The sequence below is a fragment of the Cajanus cajan genome, chromosome 5 (genome assembly GCF_000230855.2).
Source record: "Cajanus cajan strain Asha chromosome 5, NIPB_CcT2T_4, whole genome shotgun sequence".
Taxonomy (NCBI): Eukaryota; Viridiplantae; Streptophyta; class Magnoliopsida; order Fabales; family Fabaceae; genus Cajanus; species Cajanus cajan.
This window is the reverse complement of record NC_138521.1, coordinates 7,677,544-7,690,757: the sequence shown is the minus strand read 5'-3', so window position 1 is coordinate 7,690,757 and position 13,214 is coordinate 7,677,544. Positions and strand designations below refer to the sequence as shown.

General features: G+C 29.3%; 1 protein-coding gene across 2 annotated transcripts; it reads right to left on the bottom strand.

Moving 5' to 3' along the window:
• Positions 1–1,342: 1,342 nt before the first annotated feature.
• Positions 1,343–4,662, bottom strand: LOC145958209 (NAC domain-containing protein 69-like). Of its 2 annotated transcripts, none has more exons than XM_083074858.1 (4): positions 4,218–4,662; positions 3,847–4,124; positions 2,537–3,001; positions 1,343–2,381 (listed from the first exon to the last, which is right to left on the bottom strand). In XM_083074858.1, exons 1-4 carry the CDS (start codon positions 4,378–4,380, stop codon positions 2,334–2,336), a joined length of 954 nt encoding a protein of 317 aa, XP_082930984.1. In that variant the 5' UTR covers positions 4,381–4,662; the 3' UTR covers positions 1,343–2,333. The 2 variants fall into 2 exon arrangements, with proteins under 2 accessions (XP_082930984.1, XP_082930983.1); XM_083074857.1 differs by having other exon boundaries at positions 1,343–2,056; positions 4,218–4,657.
• Positions 4,663–13,214: the final 8,552 nt, after the last annotated feature.

Here is a 13,214-nt window from a genome sequence, read left to right as displayed (position 1 = left end):
ACATCACATGAAATGATAATATAAAAGGATTGTTATAGAAAAAATTCTAAAATAGAAAAAAACACTTAATTGTTTTTTTTTAAAGAATATTCATAACTAATGGTATAAAAATTTTAGAGTGTGTTTGAATTGAATTTTAATGAAATAATTCAATTTTTTTAAGAATTTCAAATGCTTTGAAGTGAAATACATTATTTAGATGGATAGTTTATAAAGAATTTTAAATGCAAGTATTTATAAAAATTTCTTAAAATTGTAGAATTTCAAATTTTTTAGAAAGTAAAAATTTGGAAAAAAAAAATTCTCTTATCTCCATGTTCTTTCTTTCAAAGTTGACATAAAATATCAACTATTTTTTTAATCAGATATTTTTTAAATTATTAAATATATTAAAAATTGATTAATATTTAGTTTTAGAAAATTAATTCTCAAAATTTCAATGTATGTGTGTCTCTCTATAATAAATAAAATGATGTTATACAAATTATTGTATAATCCTTATTGTAATGTAATATTATTAAAAGAAAAATTATTAGATAGTTAATCAATCAAATATCATAATTGTAAAGACTTTTTAATTAAATAACATTATAATAATCTAAAATTATTTTACATAGTTAATGTATTACCTATTTTATCTTTAAAAGAAGTAGGGGTAAGTGGGTAATATAAGACTTGCACGCCAAGTTTCTTTGTTGCTTCCACCATCTCACTTCATTGTCTTTCCATCTACATCCGACAAAATGTCATCTTAATATCATATCTTTGGAGTCAATTTGTTTTCCTCACCATTCCAAGACCAAGTGATTGTATTTGTCCTTTAGGCTGCATTTTGTAATGGTAGTTTGTTATGGCTTTTTTTCATTGTTGTCAAAGTAGATAACATGTGTATGTACGTATGCATGCCCGTTAGAGTTGCCAGTTGAGAGGAAACACTAACCTCAATATTTAGATTTTATATTCTAGTTAAGCATTTCTTATTACAACAAAGATCTTTATAAAGTTTTCTCCCTTTTGCCTTAAAAAATTGGACCGGGCTTGGCTCATTATATATTATTGGTCACAGACTCAGAAAATCTTCTCAAAGTTGATTCCATAGACAATGCAAAATGGACCCTTAAAAAGGGGATTAATTCTTTTGTCTTTTTCATATATTTTCCATAAAATCTAAATATTTCTCATAAGGCCTAGAGCATCATTAGGCATCTAGTTTGTTCTTTTGATCCAGAATAAGGCATTCTTGCAGCAGAAAAACAATGGTCAACTGAGAATCACTAAGATAAAGGCAGCTGACATCATCAACCCTTCTTTTAGTTAATAGGGGATAATTGCATTGTTCATCTTAAACAAAAACTAATAAAATATAATATTCAACACTAAAATCACACACAATACATTAATCCAGAGATACATTTGCTATCCCAAAGACAGCTCCTATAATGATAATTCTCTACCCGCAAATTGCAAATAACTACGTACACTTCCTAATTACACAATCTAATATATATAAAAAGACATTCGTTTATTTAAGGAATAAGTATTTTTAGACTTACCCCGTTCAATAACTCATGTTTTACATCAAATTTTTTCCTTATAAATCCTAATACACAACTGCTGCCATGCAGTTTTTGATAGAGTTATTTTCTAATAGATTTGCTATTAGAAAACCGGCTATTTTATATCACACATACTCCTAATAATTAACTATCACCGATCCATTAATGGAACTAACTTGAAACTTAGTTCGCATCATATGCAGTTGTTTGGTCTTAGATGATACAGTATTGATTTTTCCATCTCCTTGGAGTGGAAGGAGAACCGAAAATTTCAATACAATTGATCTTGAAAGACTTATCTACTGTCGAGTTACAAGAGGATGTCTCCGCTTCCTAGAAATCATTTTCAAATATCTGTTGGTTTCCTTCATGGTTGGAAGATACAAAACATGTGCCACCATGAACAGCATCATGTATGATTTAAACCTTTTTTATGGGTAGTATTCGTCTGAGTTAGGATATTCATTACACATTGCTGAAGTATCCATGTAAAAGCCATCCTGTAATGATTTTAGAAGAAAATAAATAAATGAATTCAAATATCGAAGTGCCCAAAATAAAGAGAACAAATATCACAAACCCAAGAAAAAGAATACTTAATTTTGAACTCCTAGGGACTATGTTGGGAAGAGATGCAAGGGTAAAAATTGGTACAAAAAATATATTACTTTGTCTCCATTTCCTTCCCTTCACAACTTATCCCTTCATCAAAGCATGCTCTAAGCCTCTAAAGTCTTAGTAATGTTCCATGAATCGATCATGACTCAGAAATAAACATCAAAACCAACTCAAACCAAACATTTCAGCCAAGTGTCTTTTCAAAATCTGTAGGAGAAAATCACTAAATATGGTAAAACTGGTGCAAATTTCACATCACCACAATGCACACTGCAATTTAACCTATAGAACCAATGACAGTTCAGAAAAAAATAGAGATTAACACCCCAATATTATATGGTCATTAGACAATTTATATTTACCAGTTTAGAGACGATTTCAGTATCTGTATCACTGCTTTCACAGTATAACATTTTCAATGACTCTGATTGGGTGAAATTGTTGAAAGAAGCATGCATACTTTCTTCATCAGCTAAACTGTCATCAACTAAAATTGAATTGAGGAACTCGTCTTCCTCTGTAGTTTTAAATGAAGTGTGCATAATGTTGTTTTCATTTCTAAAATAGGCATCGTAAAATGGGTAATTTGGAAAAGATGGTTCTCCCATCTCAGCACCAGTTGGAGACTGTTGTGTTGGGGAGAAATATTTCTCTGCTTGATATGTTGCTTGAGAGATTGTTTCCATTCCTCTAAAATTACCTCCCTGATTTTCAAAGTCAGAAACCGTGCCTCCACTGGGTTCCCCTTCATCATAGAACAATGCATCAGTTCCTCCGTCAGTTGTCTTCTCAGGTTTCTTCATCAAGCGACATAATACAAAAGTCCTCTGCAAAATTGTGAGGATAATCAACATTTATTTGTTTCAAATTGCCACAGCCAAGACAAATCAGGCTAATGCTTCAGAAGCTTATTTCCTGAACGATTCTATATTCACAGCAAATTATACAGAAAAAATTGACAGTCTTGGACGAAAACTGATGATGAATTTTGCATGTTTAGATAAAAGATTTAATTAAACACAATCCAATAAGTCAAATGAGAGCTTATCCATAAGCTTTATGCATGAGCTCGTTGGATTAAACAAAAAAGATCTTGTTTTGGTAATCTTCCAAGTAAAAATAATTGAAATAAGCTAGAAAGAGGTTCATAGATCACTTTTATAAGCCCAAACATCTCTTCCATGCCCCCTTTGTCTTCAAGCAAGACCGAGTGGAGAAAAATGGGTGATGAATAAAGTACGACAAAAAAGAAACAAGGGATCCAATAACAATAATAACCTTCAAAAGCCAGAATAATAATAGGATAGTAAACAACATCAAAAAGCTAAAACGTACACAATAGAGACAGAAATTTAGTAGAAAAAGTTAGGAAAAAAAGAAAAACCTTCTTTAAATATAAACCTTCGAGTTCGACCCTAAACTTATAAAACTTTTCCTATAAGTTTTTTTTTTTTATTTTAAGTAAAACTCATAAATTTTTTCTTCATATATGACTTCTCTCTTATTTATGATGATAAATTCCCTCATCTTAAAAGTCACTATTTATTAATCTAAGACAAAAGTCATCCTCAAGTCCTAATAATATAAAATGATGCAAATCTTGAAAATAAATATAATGTTTTTTATTTTAAACAGCATCCTAACTAATATCTAACCGATATTTCATTTCAACCTGGGATTGATGAAAGGTGGCATCATGATATTCGTGAATAACCCAGTTGGACCTGACACCACGGGGAACACGGCCTTCATAGAAAACAAGGGTCTTCTTAGTCCCAATGACAGTGTTGGTGTCCAAGCTCCTAATGTCACGTTCTTTGCCGGTGGTTTTCCAGAAGCCACACTTGGTTGTCCTGTTAAACCTTCTACTGTTTGAATACTTGAAATCAACAGGACTGAAGAAAAACCATTCTGGGTCATTGAATCGTATGGCTGATTCCGCTAACATCACTATTTGAAGAAAAAAAAAATGAAACAACATTGAAGAAAATAAAGAGAAGAGGAAGAAAAAAGAAAAGTTGATGGCATGATGATGAAGGGTACCTGGTACATGCCAAGGATCGACCTGGCAAAGATCAATGACAGGGATGACTTGCACACGTGGATCATCACTAAGCAACTTGTGTTTGAGGTAAAAGCCGACAAGCTCATCATCTCTTGGACGGAATCCTAGTCCTACAAGATCCGGATAACCTCTGCTCTCCATCGCTTTTGGCAACACTCAACACTTGACTCACTGTGATTGTAGTTTGCAACACAGAAAGAAGAAAAGATTATGAAGCAACAACAAACAGAAGATAATGAAGTATGCGAGTGCTTGTTTGTTTGCGTTGTGAAGATTCGCTCCTCAATTTATAATGCAAAGACATTGACTACTAAGGAAAACTTTACTCCTTAGCTAACAAGTTATCCATGGAATAACAACATATCTAAATAGGAAAGGAAGCGAGTTTGATTCTGCATCAGTAAGTATTTTTTATAAAAAATTTATTGAGTCTTGAGGTCTACCATGTGGTTACTTTGCACACTTTGCTCTTACCCAACTCACACTTAAACAAAAACGTAGCTACCTATGTTCTACTGTTAACATGAACCTTTTTTTGAAAAAAAAATAATATTAATAATTGGAATACGTCCTTTGGCTTTCAATTATAACAAATCTTTTTATTTAATAGTTGTAAGGCTTTTCTTACAATACAAAAATCGATTTGATACTTTTAAATTGATTTATATTTTTATTAAAAGAATATTTGATCTGAAAGCCATATTCGAGTTGATATGAATTTATAAATCAAAATATATTGCAATATTATTTAAGTTATTAACACTAATAATAATTGTATTTAAAAATGTTTTTTTATTAAATAAAAAAATAGGTTAACAACTTATAAAAAATGATTTTTTTTTCTTTATCTAAGTTTATTTTTTTTCCTCTTGAAATGAATGAAAGACAAATGATAAGGTTTAAATGATTTTTTTAGTAATCGTAGTTTATTTTTATTTTGGTTCGTATAACTTTTAGAAAATACTTAGGAACTAAAATACGACGACAAAACCAAAAATATAGAAGATGATCCTTCTTGAAAATAAATTTATTCTAATCACTAACTATAAGTGTACCTGTTTGGGCACATCAATAATTTTTGTATATCATACTTGAATCTCCACGTCGACCGAGGGCTCTAAAATGTGAAAAAAGAAAAAAGAAAAAAAGGGATGTACTGGTAAAAGACACTCTCACATTTAAATTAGAATAGGTTAGAGTATTGATAATAACAATCAATGAACAATAGTTTTATCTTGTTTTATGTGACTATTTATACTAATTGTAATGAGTTTAGTCTTTGAGCCTTGTTACAATTAGGTAATACAACTAGTAATGACAGATTATCATTTAATCTTGCTTACATTTCATGTTAATCATTGTTTGTACACTTAGAGGTCCTTTAACTTGTAGCGATCAACATATTTGAGTCATCTCGGATTGGTCAGTGACCGAAATTAAGGGCCGAGAGGTGCCTTCATGAGTATATCTTGTTTCTTCTCAAAGCATAGGGGCTGAGTCAAGGCGAATGTTTCGAGATCCTCCCATTTTAGTTGGTTACGTAGGACATCGAAATGGTCGAAGACTGAGGTGATGGCTCACTCCTACTTTAGGTTTAGTGTTCGGTAACCAAGATTATTAAGAAGGAGTGACACGCAGATGGCACATGAATCTTGGTTCTAGTCTGATATAGCTCATCTCGGTCTTCGACAGCCAAGACTACCAACTAGGAGTGACACACAGATGGCATGTGACTCTAGGTTCTAGTCTGGTATAATAAGTTATTAGAATAAATATATAAGGTGTAGATTCTACTGATCAAAGAAATGTATAATGATAGGGTTGAGATAATATATTTGAGTTTATAAATTTAAATTTTATTATCGTTATTATAATATTTTATTAATAAAAAGTTAATTAATAAGTAATTAAAATAACATATAGTGATAAAAGTTGAGATAATTGTTATGTATTTGACAAGTATATCAATTATCATAAGTAATAAATTAGACAAAAGTTTAAGTTATTAAATTGATATAGATGCGAGTTATAATTGTTTAATATAATTGTAATACTAAACAAATGATTTGATAGAAATTTATATTTGTTTAACAAGAATTATTAAATTTTAGTGAAAATAAAATCACTACAATAAAAATGCTGATTTATGATGGAAACAGGTAAATTTTTGTTTCGTACTTGTAAAATGAGTAAAATATTTTTTTTTTATTTTCACCCCTCTAAAATATAAATTTACTAGTTTGATTGTTTTAAGGTAGATAAATAATATTTATTTTAAAAAACTATTCCGACAGAAATATAAATCCGTCAGAAATTTTCGACGGAATATTCTGTCGGAAAATTTCCATTAAGAATTTCTAACGGATTTATTTTTCCGTCGGAAATTTCTGATGGAGTTTTTCGACGGATTTATATTTTCGTCGAAAAATTTTCAACGGAAAATTCTGTCAGAAATTTTCGATGGAAAAATAAATCCGTCGAAAAATATAAAATTTCCGACAGATCCATATCCGTCGGAAATTTTCTGTCAAAAATTTGCGTTTTTTTTTTGTTGTGAATAAAGCAGTAAATTGTAAAGAGTTTAAACTTATAATGAGAATAGCCAAAGATTGATTCACTATTTTTTCATGTAAAACCTCTTAATTTTTCATTTAATGTTGAAATTGTACAATTAATTTGACAACCCACAACTATATTTATACCCTAATTCCTTAGATAAGAAATTTTAGATTATTTAAGGAAAATCTTAATTCCTTGAAAATTTTTGTAAAGTAATCATACATTAAGATCAGGGGTCGAAAGTCAATTGATAAGGTTTATCCCAATTCCTTAGTAATAAATGTTATCAGCATTTTATCTAGGTCATAATTTTAAAAATAGTTTCTCAACCTCAATAAAAAATTATAAATCATGCATTGATTGATCAAGTCACAAGCATTAAGTACAAGAATAAAATAATTAACTAAATAACTTTATTGAGTGAAAAACACGTAGAAAATTACAAAGTTCCAATAACTATCTCAACCTCCAACAATAGAGACATAGTCACTCATGAATAAGAATTACACAATAAAAGAGGGATATTTGAGTGACTCATGATTACAAAGTAACCTCACAAGAACTTTCTCTAAACTCTCTAGAATTATGCTTAGAAAGGTAATTATGGATATAGAGACCTTCTAGAGACCCTATTTTTATAATAAATTTCTAATGAACTTTTAGGTCATATGTGTTTGCTCAAAGTGCTCTTGTAGTTCACTCTAAGCGAGCATATGTGTACTTTCAGAGATGGTCTTTGGCTTCAATTGCTCAAAACACTCTTGTGATAGCTCTAAGCAAATTTTCTCGCTTAAAGTATCCAAGTAGTTCACTGTGAGTGAGCTAGTATAGTCTTTCAGGGTTGGTCTCTGACTTCACTCACTTAGAGCACTCTTATGATGACTTTAAGCGAATTTCACTCGCTCTAAGTGAGTACTCTGCTCACTTTAAGTAAGCTAATCATCATCTTTAGGTTGCTTTCTAACTTGGCTCACTTTTCAAGCTTTAGTTTAGTCATTCGAAGCGAAATTTACTTGCTCTGAGCGAATCTTCAATTTGACTTGCAGCGATACTTGTCCCTTGAGATTTGTAGTTTTCAAATTATTTTTTTCTTCTTATGTTCTAACTCAATCAGAGAAAAATATTAAAAATACCTAACATTTAAACAATTAAACCTTAATTATAAATTAACTTATGAGTAAGTGTTTTGAGACAAAAAATAGATTTAGAAGCATGAATTATTTAAATAATTACATAAATTGAATATAGTTGTGCTTGACCAACACTTAGGATTTGTACTATTTTTAAACTGGATGATATTGTACATGTATTGTGTGTGTGTGTATATATATATATATATTTGTAGAGTTGTTTTAATACTTATATTTATATACATGTTATAGTTTGCATATCCATTTATTTTGAGTATAAATCCTTCTGTATGAGTTAGTTCCGATGCTAGTAGTTGTGATTCATAAGTGTAATGGTCATGGTGAGTCATTACATTTTTCTTTACTTAGTTGTTGAGTTGTAAAATGTAAGGACTTATCAAATCGTTACATAGTGATACAAGTACAAATATAGGGATAAAGACTTATATACTCAAACTCGATTTCTCATGTTGAAAAAAATCTATACTCAGTCAAAATAGATTTTCTCCATCAAAATCGAATCAAGTCAAATAAGTGTTCGTGAATGCAATTTAAATGTCGTGCCTATACACAAGTGAAAAAGCACTAGTGCAAAAAAGAGTTATCTCTCATTCTTGTTATAAAGTTTGAGAGGCATAGATTCAAACTTTATATATTAGATAAATCTTAATGTTTTTAAAAATAAAATTATAATTATAAAAATAATATAATGAAATTATTTATTTAGTTGTATTTCTATTCGATTTCTCATAGTAATATGATGGAGGATGTAAAAAAAAATTCTATCTTTTTTCTTAATTATTAAAAAGTGTAATAGTCAAATAAAATACACGAAACAAAAAAATATATTAAATTATATATGTAATTGTAGATTTAGTTATAATTAAATATATTGTAATCTTCGATCAACATGATCATCATTATTGTTATTTTACAACAATTTTATAACAACATTAAAAAGAAAATATATGAAAGACACGATTGATCCAAACATAAGATTAATAAGGCTCCTGTCTTCGACTTTCTTAAAAAAATAGTTTGCATTAATATTTATATAAATTTTTTACATCTATAACTCAAAAGTCACTTTTATAGTATTTTTAAAAGTATACTTTAAAATGTTCATCTCTAAAAGATATATAAATATAATTATTTTTTAAAAACTATTTTCAAAACAATTTTTTATTTATATTAAAAAAATATTATTACTAATATTAAGAAAAAAAACTTTACTTTATAATTTGTTTTACGTTTAACGATGTGTTGGATCATTCTTGATAAAAGGTCATTTTTATTTTATGTTTGAAGAAATCACCATTTTATTTTTTAAAATTACAATAAAATACTATAACGCATTAAAATATACATTAATCTTTATAATTAAGAACTCTTTATTAAAATTTAATTATTTTATCTTAGCTCCCAAATTTAGTCACTTATCATTATTTTAACTTTAAATATACATCAGTATTATTATTTAAAGTCACACATTTTAGTAAAATTTAAACTAATATAGTTGATAAAATGTATTTTTGATAATTTATTTAAAACTTATTTGATTTTAAAGAATAATGGTGACAGCGTTGCACACTTTTGGAAACTAAAATGATAGTTTGTTCTAAATCTAATTTCATAAATTTATGGAATTTTATTTTTCAAAAAACATAAATAAATAGAAAAGTAACGACGGAGATTCCTATATATATATAAATTATTTTTTTTGTAAAGATAGAAAAGATTACAAAGATAGTAGCAATGATGATTGAACGTAGGTCTTCATGCTTTTAACTATCTCTTTTCACTCAACTACTAGACTGACTTAGTGATTATAAACATTTTTTTTTAACACCACACAAGTTATTGTTTTATAATTTATATATTGTTCTCTCTCCTTGGGATCACAAGTAGTCTTTGATGTTATGCATTGGATTAATGATTAATGAAAGTACGAAAACTAAATGAAGGTTGTTAATATAGGCAAAATGGCTTCCATTAACAAGAAAAATAATTATTCCTTTGCATGGTTAATCAATTAGAGTTGGAATAACATATATTAATTAGGAACATCGTGTGTTCAAGGCAACTGATAAATAGTTATTAATTCAGCATTTTTGGGTTTTTTTTATAAAGATTTTTGTAATTATGCAAAACTACTGATGTTGTAATAGAATTTATATTTTAATTTAGATATACCTATCGTTATTTAAAAATTACATTATCTGCACCAATGGATTAATTTATTTATTTTTCCTTTTCTTTAGTTTGAATGCATAATAGGCAATATTTTTAGGCCTGTGTAGATATAGTAAATAAATAATGAAGTGTTTATGCAAATATCGAATAAGAATAAATCTCCTTCGTGATACAATTCATAGGTCATTTTCAATGAAACAGATTTTAATTTATTTAAAATATTTTTCATTTTATATGATATAATTGTAAGCTGTTATGAGTCTCCATCTACTAGTGCAAAATCAATCTTTTACTTCATCTCTTTGTCGTCGGATATACAAATAAGCAACGTAAAAAAGACGCGATGGCAATTTTAAAAATAAGTCGAAATATTTTACGTCAGACTACATAAGATCTGACGTAAAATTTGAAATCTACGTCAGACAGAAGCCACTATCGACGTAGATTTGAAATTTTACGTCGAACCCTTAGTTTGACGCAAAAACTTTTTTATATCCCTAGGCGCGCCTTAGTCTTCCTCGCGCGCGCGACCTAGGTTAATCTGAAAAGTGTTTGGGCGATTTCCGGCAAAGGTGAGAGCGAGTTCTGGTTGCGTTTTGAGCTCCAGCGACTTCCGATGAAGGGCGGCTCGTCATTGGTGGGTCATTCTCCATCTTTTTGACCGATTGAAATCCGGTGAAGGGCGTTTCTAAGTTTTCGGCGAAGGTGAGTTGCTATTTCCGGCAAGTCTCCGTTCATTTCCCTTTCATTACCTATATATGAATCTTCGACATTTTTGTTGGGAGAGGCTTTGGTGTCGTGGTAGATGTTGGGATTTGTGAGGTCGGGGATGGTGACAGTAGCAGTTGGGCGATGCATGAGGTTGTTTCATGCGCGTAGAGGGCCAGGAGGACGACCTCGAAGCCGGCCTAGGGCTTCTGGTCGGCGACACGGGAGAGGTAGACGCCGCTGATGACGGGGAGGATGTTTTACGTCGGATATGGTGGATCCGATATAAATTTACATATCCCGCATTAACGTCGAACTTATTTACGACATAAAAAGTCCAAAATAACCGACATAAAATACCTATTTTGCATTAGTGGTCACTAAGACTCATGACCGATGTTTTTCAAATCAATATAATTTTTAAAAAAAATTGTTACCTACTAATCAGATTATAGTTATAGATGAAAGTAATACAAGTAGCTTTAAATACAAACTTAAAGTGTTTTTTTTTTAATTATTAAAAAAATTATTTATTTTTAATAAAAAAAATCTCAAAAATATTTGTGCCTTATATTCAAACATACTAATTGATTTGTAGATTTTTGTTTGTCTTGGTCTCCAAGTTTCTTCCTTGGCCTATCATTTTAATTCCTTGCTCTTTCAGTTAAAAAAAAAGAAGAGAATATTATTTATTCTATTTCTATGCATGTTTTTCTTTAATTCTTTTCATGGTTTGTTATGCTACCCACTAATAGGCACATGATTACAAAGTTTGAGATCCTTTTCAACATTTTAACATATAGCCATGCTAACTTCCAAATTCTAACTGGTGCTACTGCCACTTGTAAACATAACATTTTGATGAAAGCTAATTAAAAAATTATGACAATAGATTTAAGAAAAATATTAACAATACCATTTTTTATTTATTAAAAGTGACACACTGGTTCTTTTTATTCATTTGAATTACCATTTTCAAGAATCAATGATGATTTTGTCCAGAATTATATTGCCATAGGATTCACCGTTTTTGGGATCAATTATCTATTACAAAGGAAATAAAAATATTTTAAACATTGCGGTAGCTCATATTTATTATCTTGAAATTTAAGTAATTAATTTTACTATTTTTTAGGGACCAATATATCCTGACCTTTACTCTTAAAATAGAAAAGAGGGACATAAGGGAAATAATAGAGACATTAAAATAAAAACAATAGAAAAGTTGATTGAGCTTGAGATGATATTTTTTATTTGTATTTTCATTACTTAATTAAAAGCATAATAAAATGTTAAAAAATAATTAAAAAAAGTATATTCCTAACCTTTATCGTTTAAGAATTACCATGATGGATAAAATAGTGATGAAGAAGAATAAAAGTTTGAAAGATGAGGAATTACGTAGTGCTTAGTGCGTAAAGTACTACGTCATATAGACGAGAATTTCTATAGGTCCACACGCTTTTGCTTTACACAACATTGGTCTCCATACCGTACAACGAGTAAAGACACCAATCTTTGTAAATGATAATACTATATAATAAAAGTAAGGTCGATATAAAATAAATAAAAATCAAAGGTCACATTAAAAACTCTCCATTACACTCACTCATTAAAAAAAGAGAAAATAATTTTTTTTCATCATTTATTACTGCATTACTTATACTGCAAATCCAGCTGTTAATTTTGAGGGATTGATTAGTGTGGTTAGTCGTAGTCATGGACTTAGCCCAAGTCAATATTTAAACTCAGTTCAGTGCGGTTATTTATTACAAATGACATCAATTTATTTATTTTTTAAATAACAAGTGATAAGGTGAGATTTTATGGAAATCAGATTCCTATGAATTTTTGAAAAGCAATTTGTAAAAGTATCAACTTATGAAACAGTAAGACTTGCTCCCCAAGTTTACATTTCAAGTTCTGAACTCTGTCTTGTCTTGTAACACAACATGGAATCTTTTGAGTCAATTTTCTTCGTTGCCCCCACCATTTCAAAATCATTTTATTTGTCCTTAGGCCTTAAGGTGCTTCTGATAATGGTGGTTTGTTATGCTCCCCACAGGCTTTTTGTCCTTTAAAAATGGAAACTTGTTCTGTGAAAAAGCAGTTGTATGAGTACAAGATTCGAAATTCAGTTAACTTAATACTTGACTGAAGTAGTTATAATGTTATATTTGGTTCCGTCTTCCATTTCAAAACTTTTATTTTTTTAATAGGCAAACATCTAATTTGGTTGATGAAATTTTTTTTTCATTTAGATCCTTAAATTTTAACTCTATAATACAACTTAATCTTTTCATTATTATTAATTCTATTAATTTCTTAACTACTAAAGTGTTAAGTTAACTCTTATCTACTCTCCCAATTGAGTGATTATTTTAA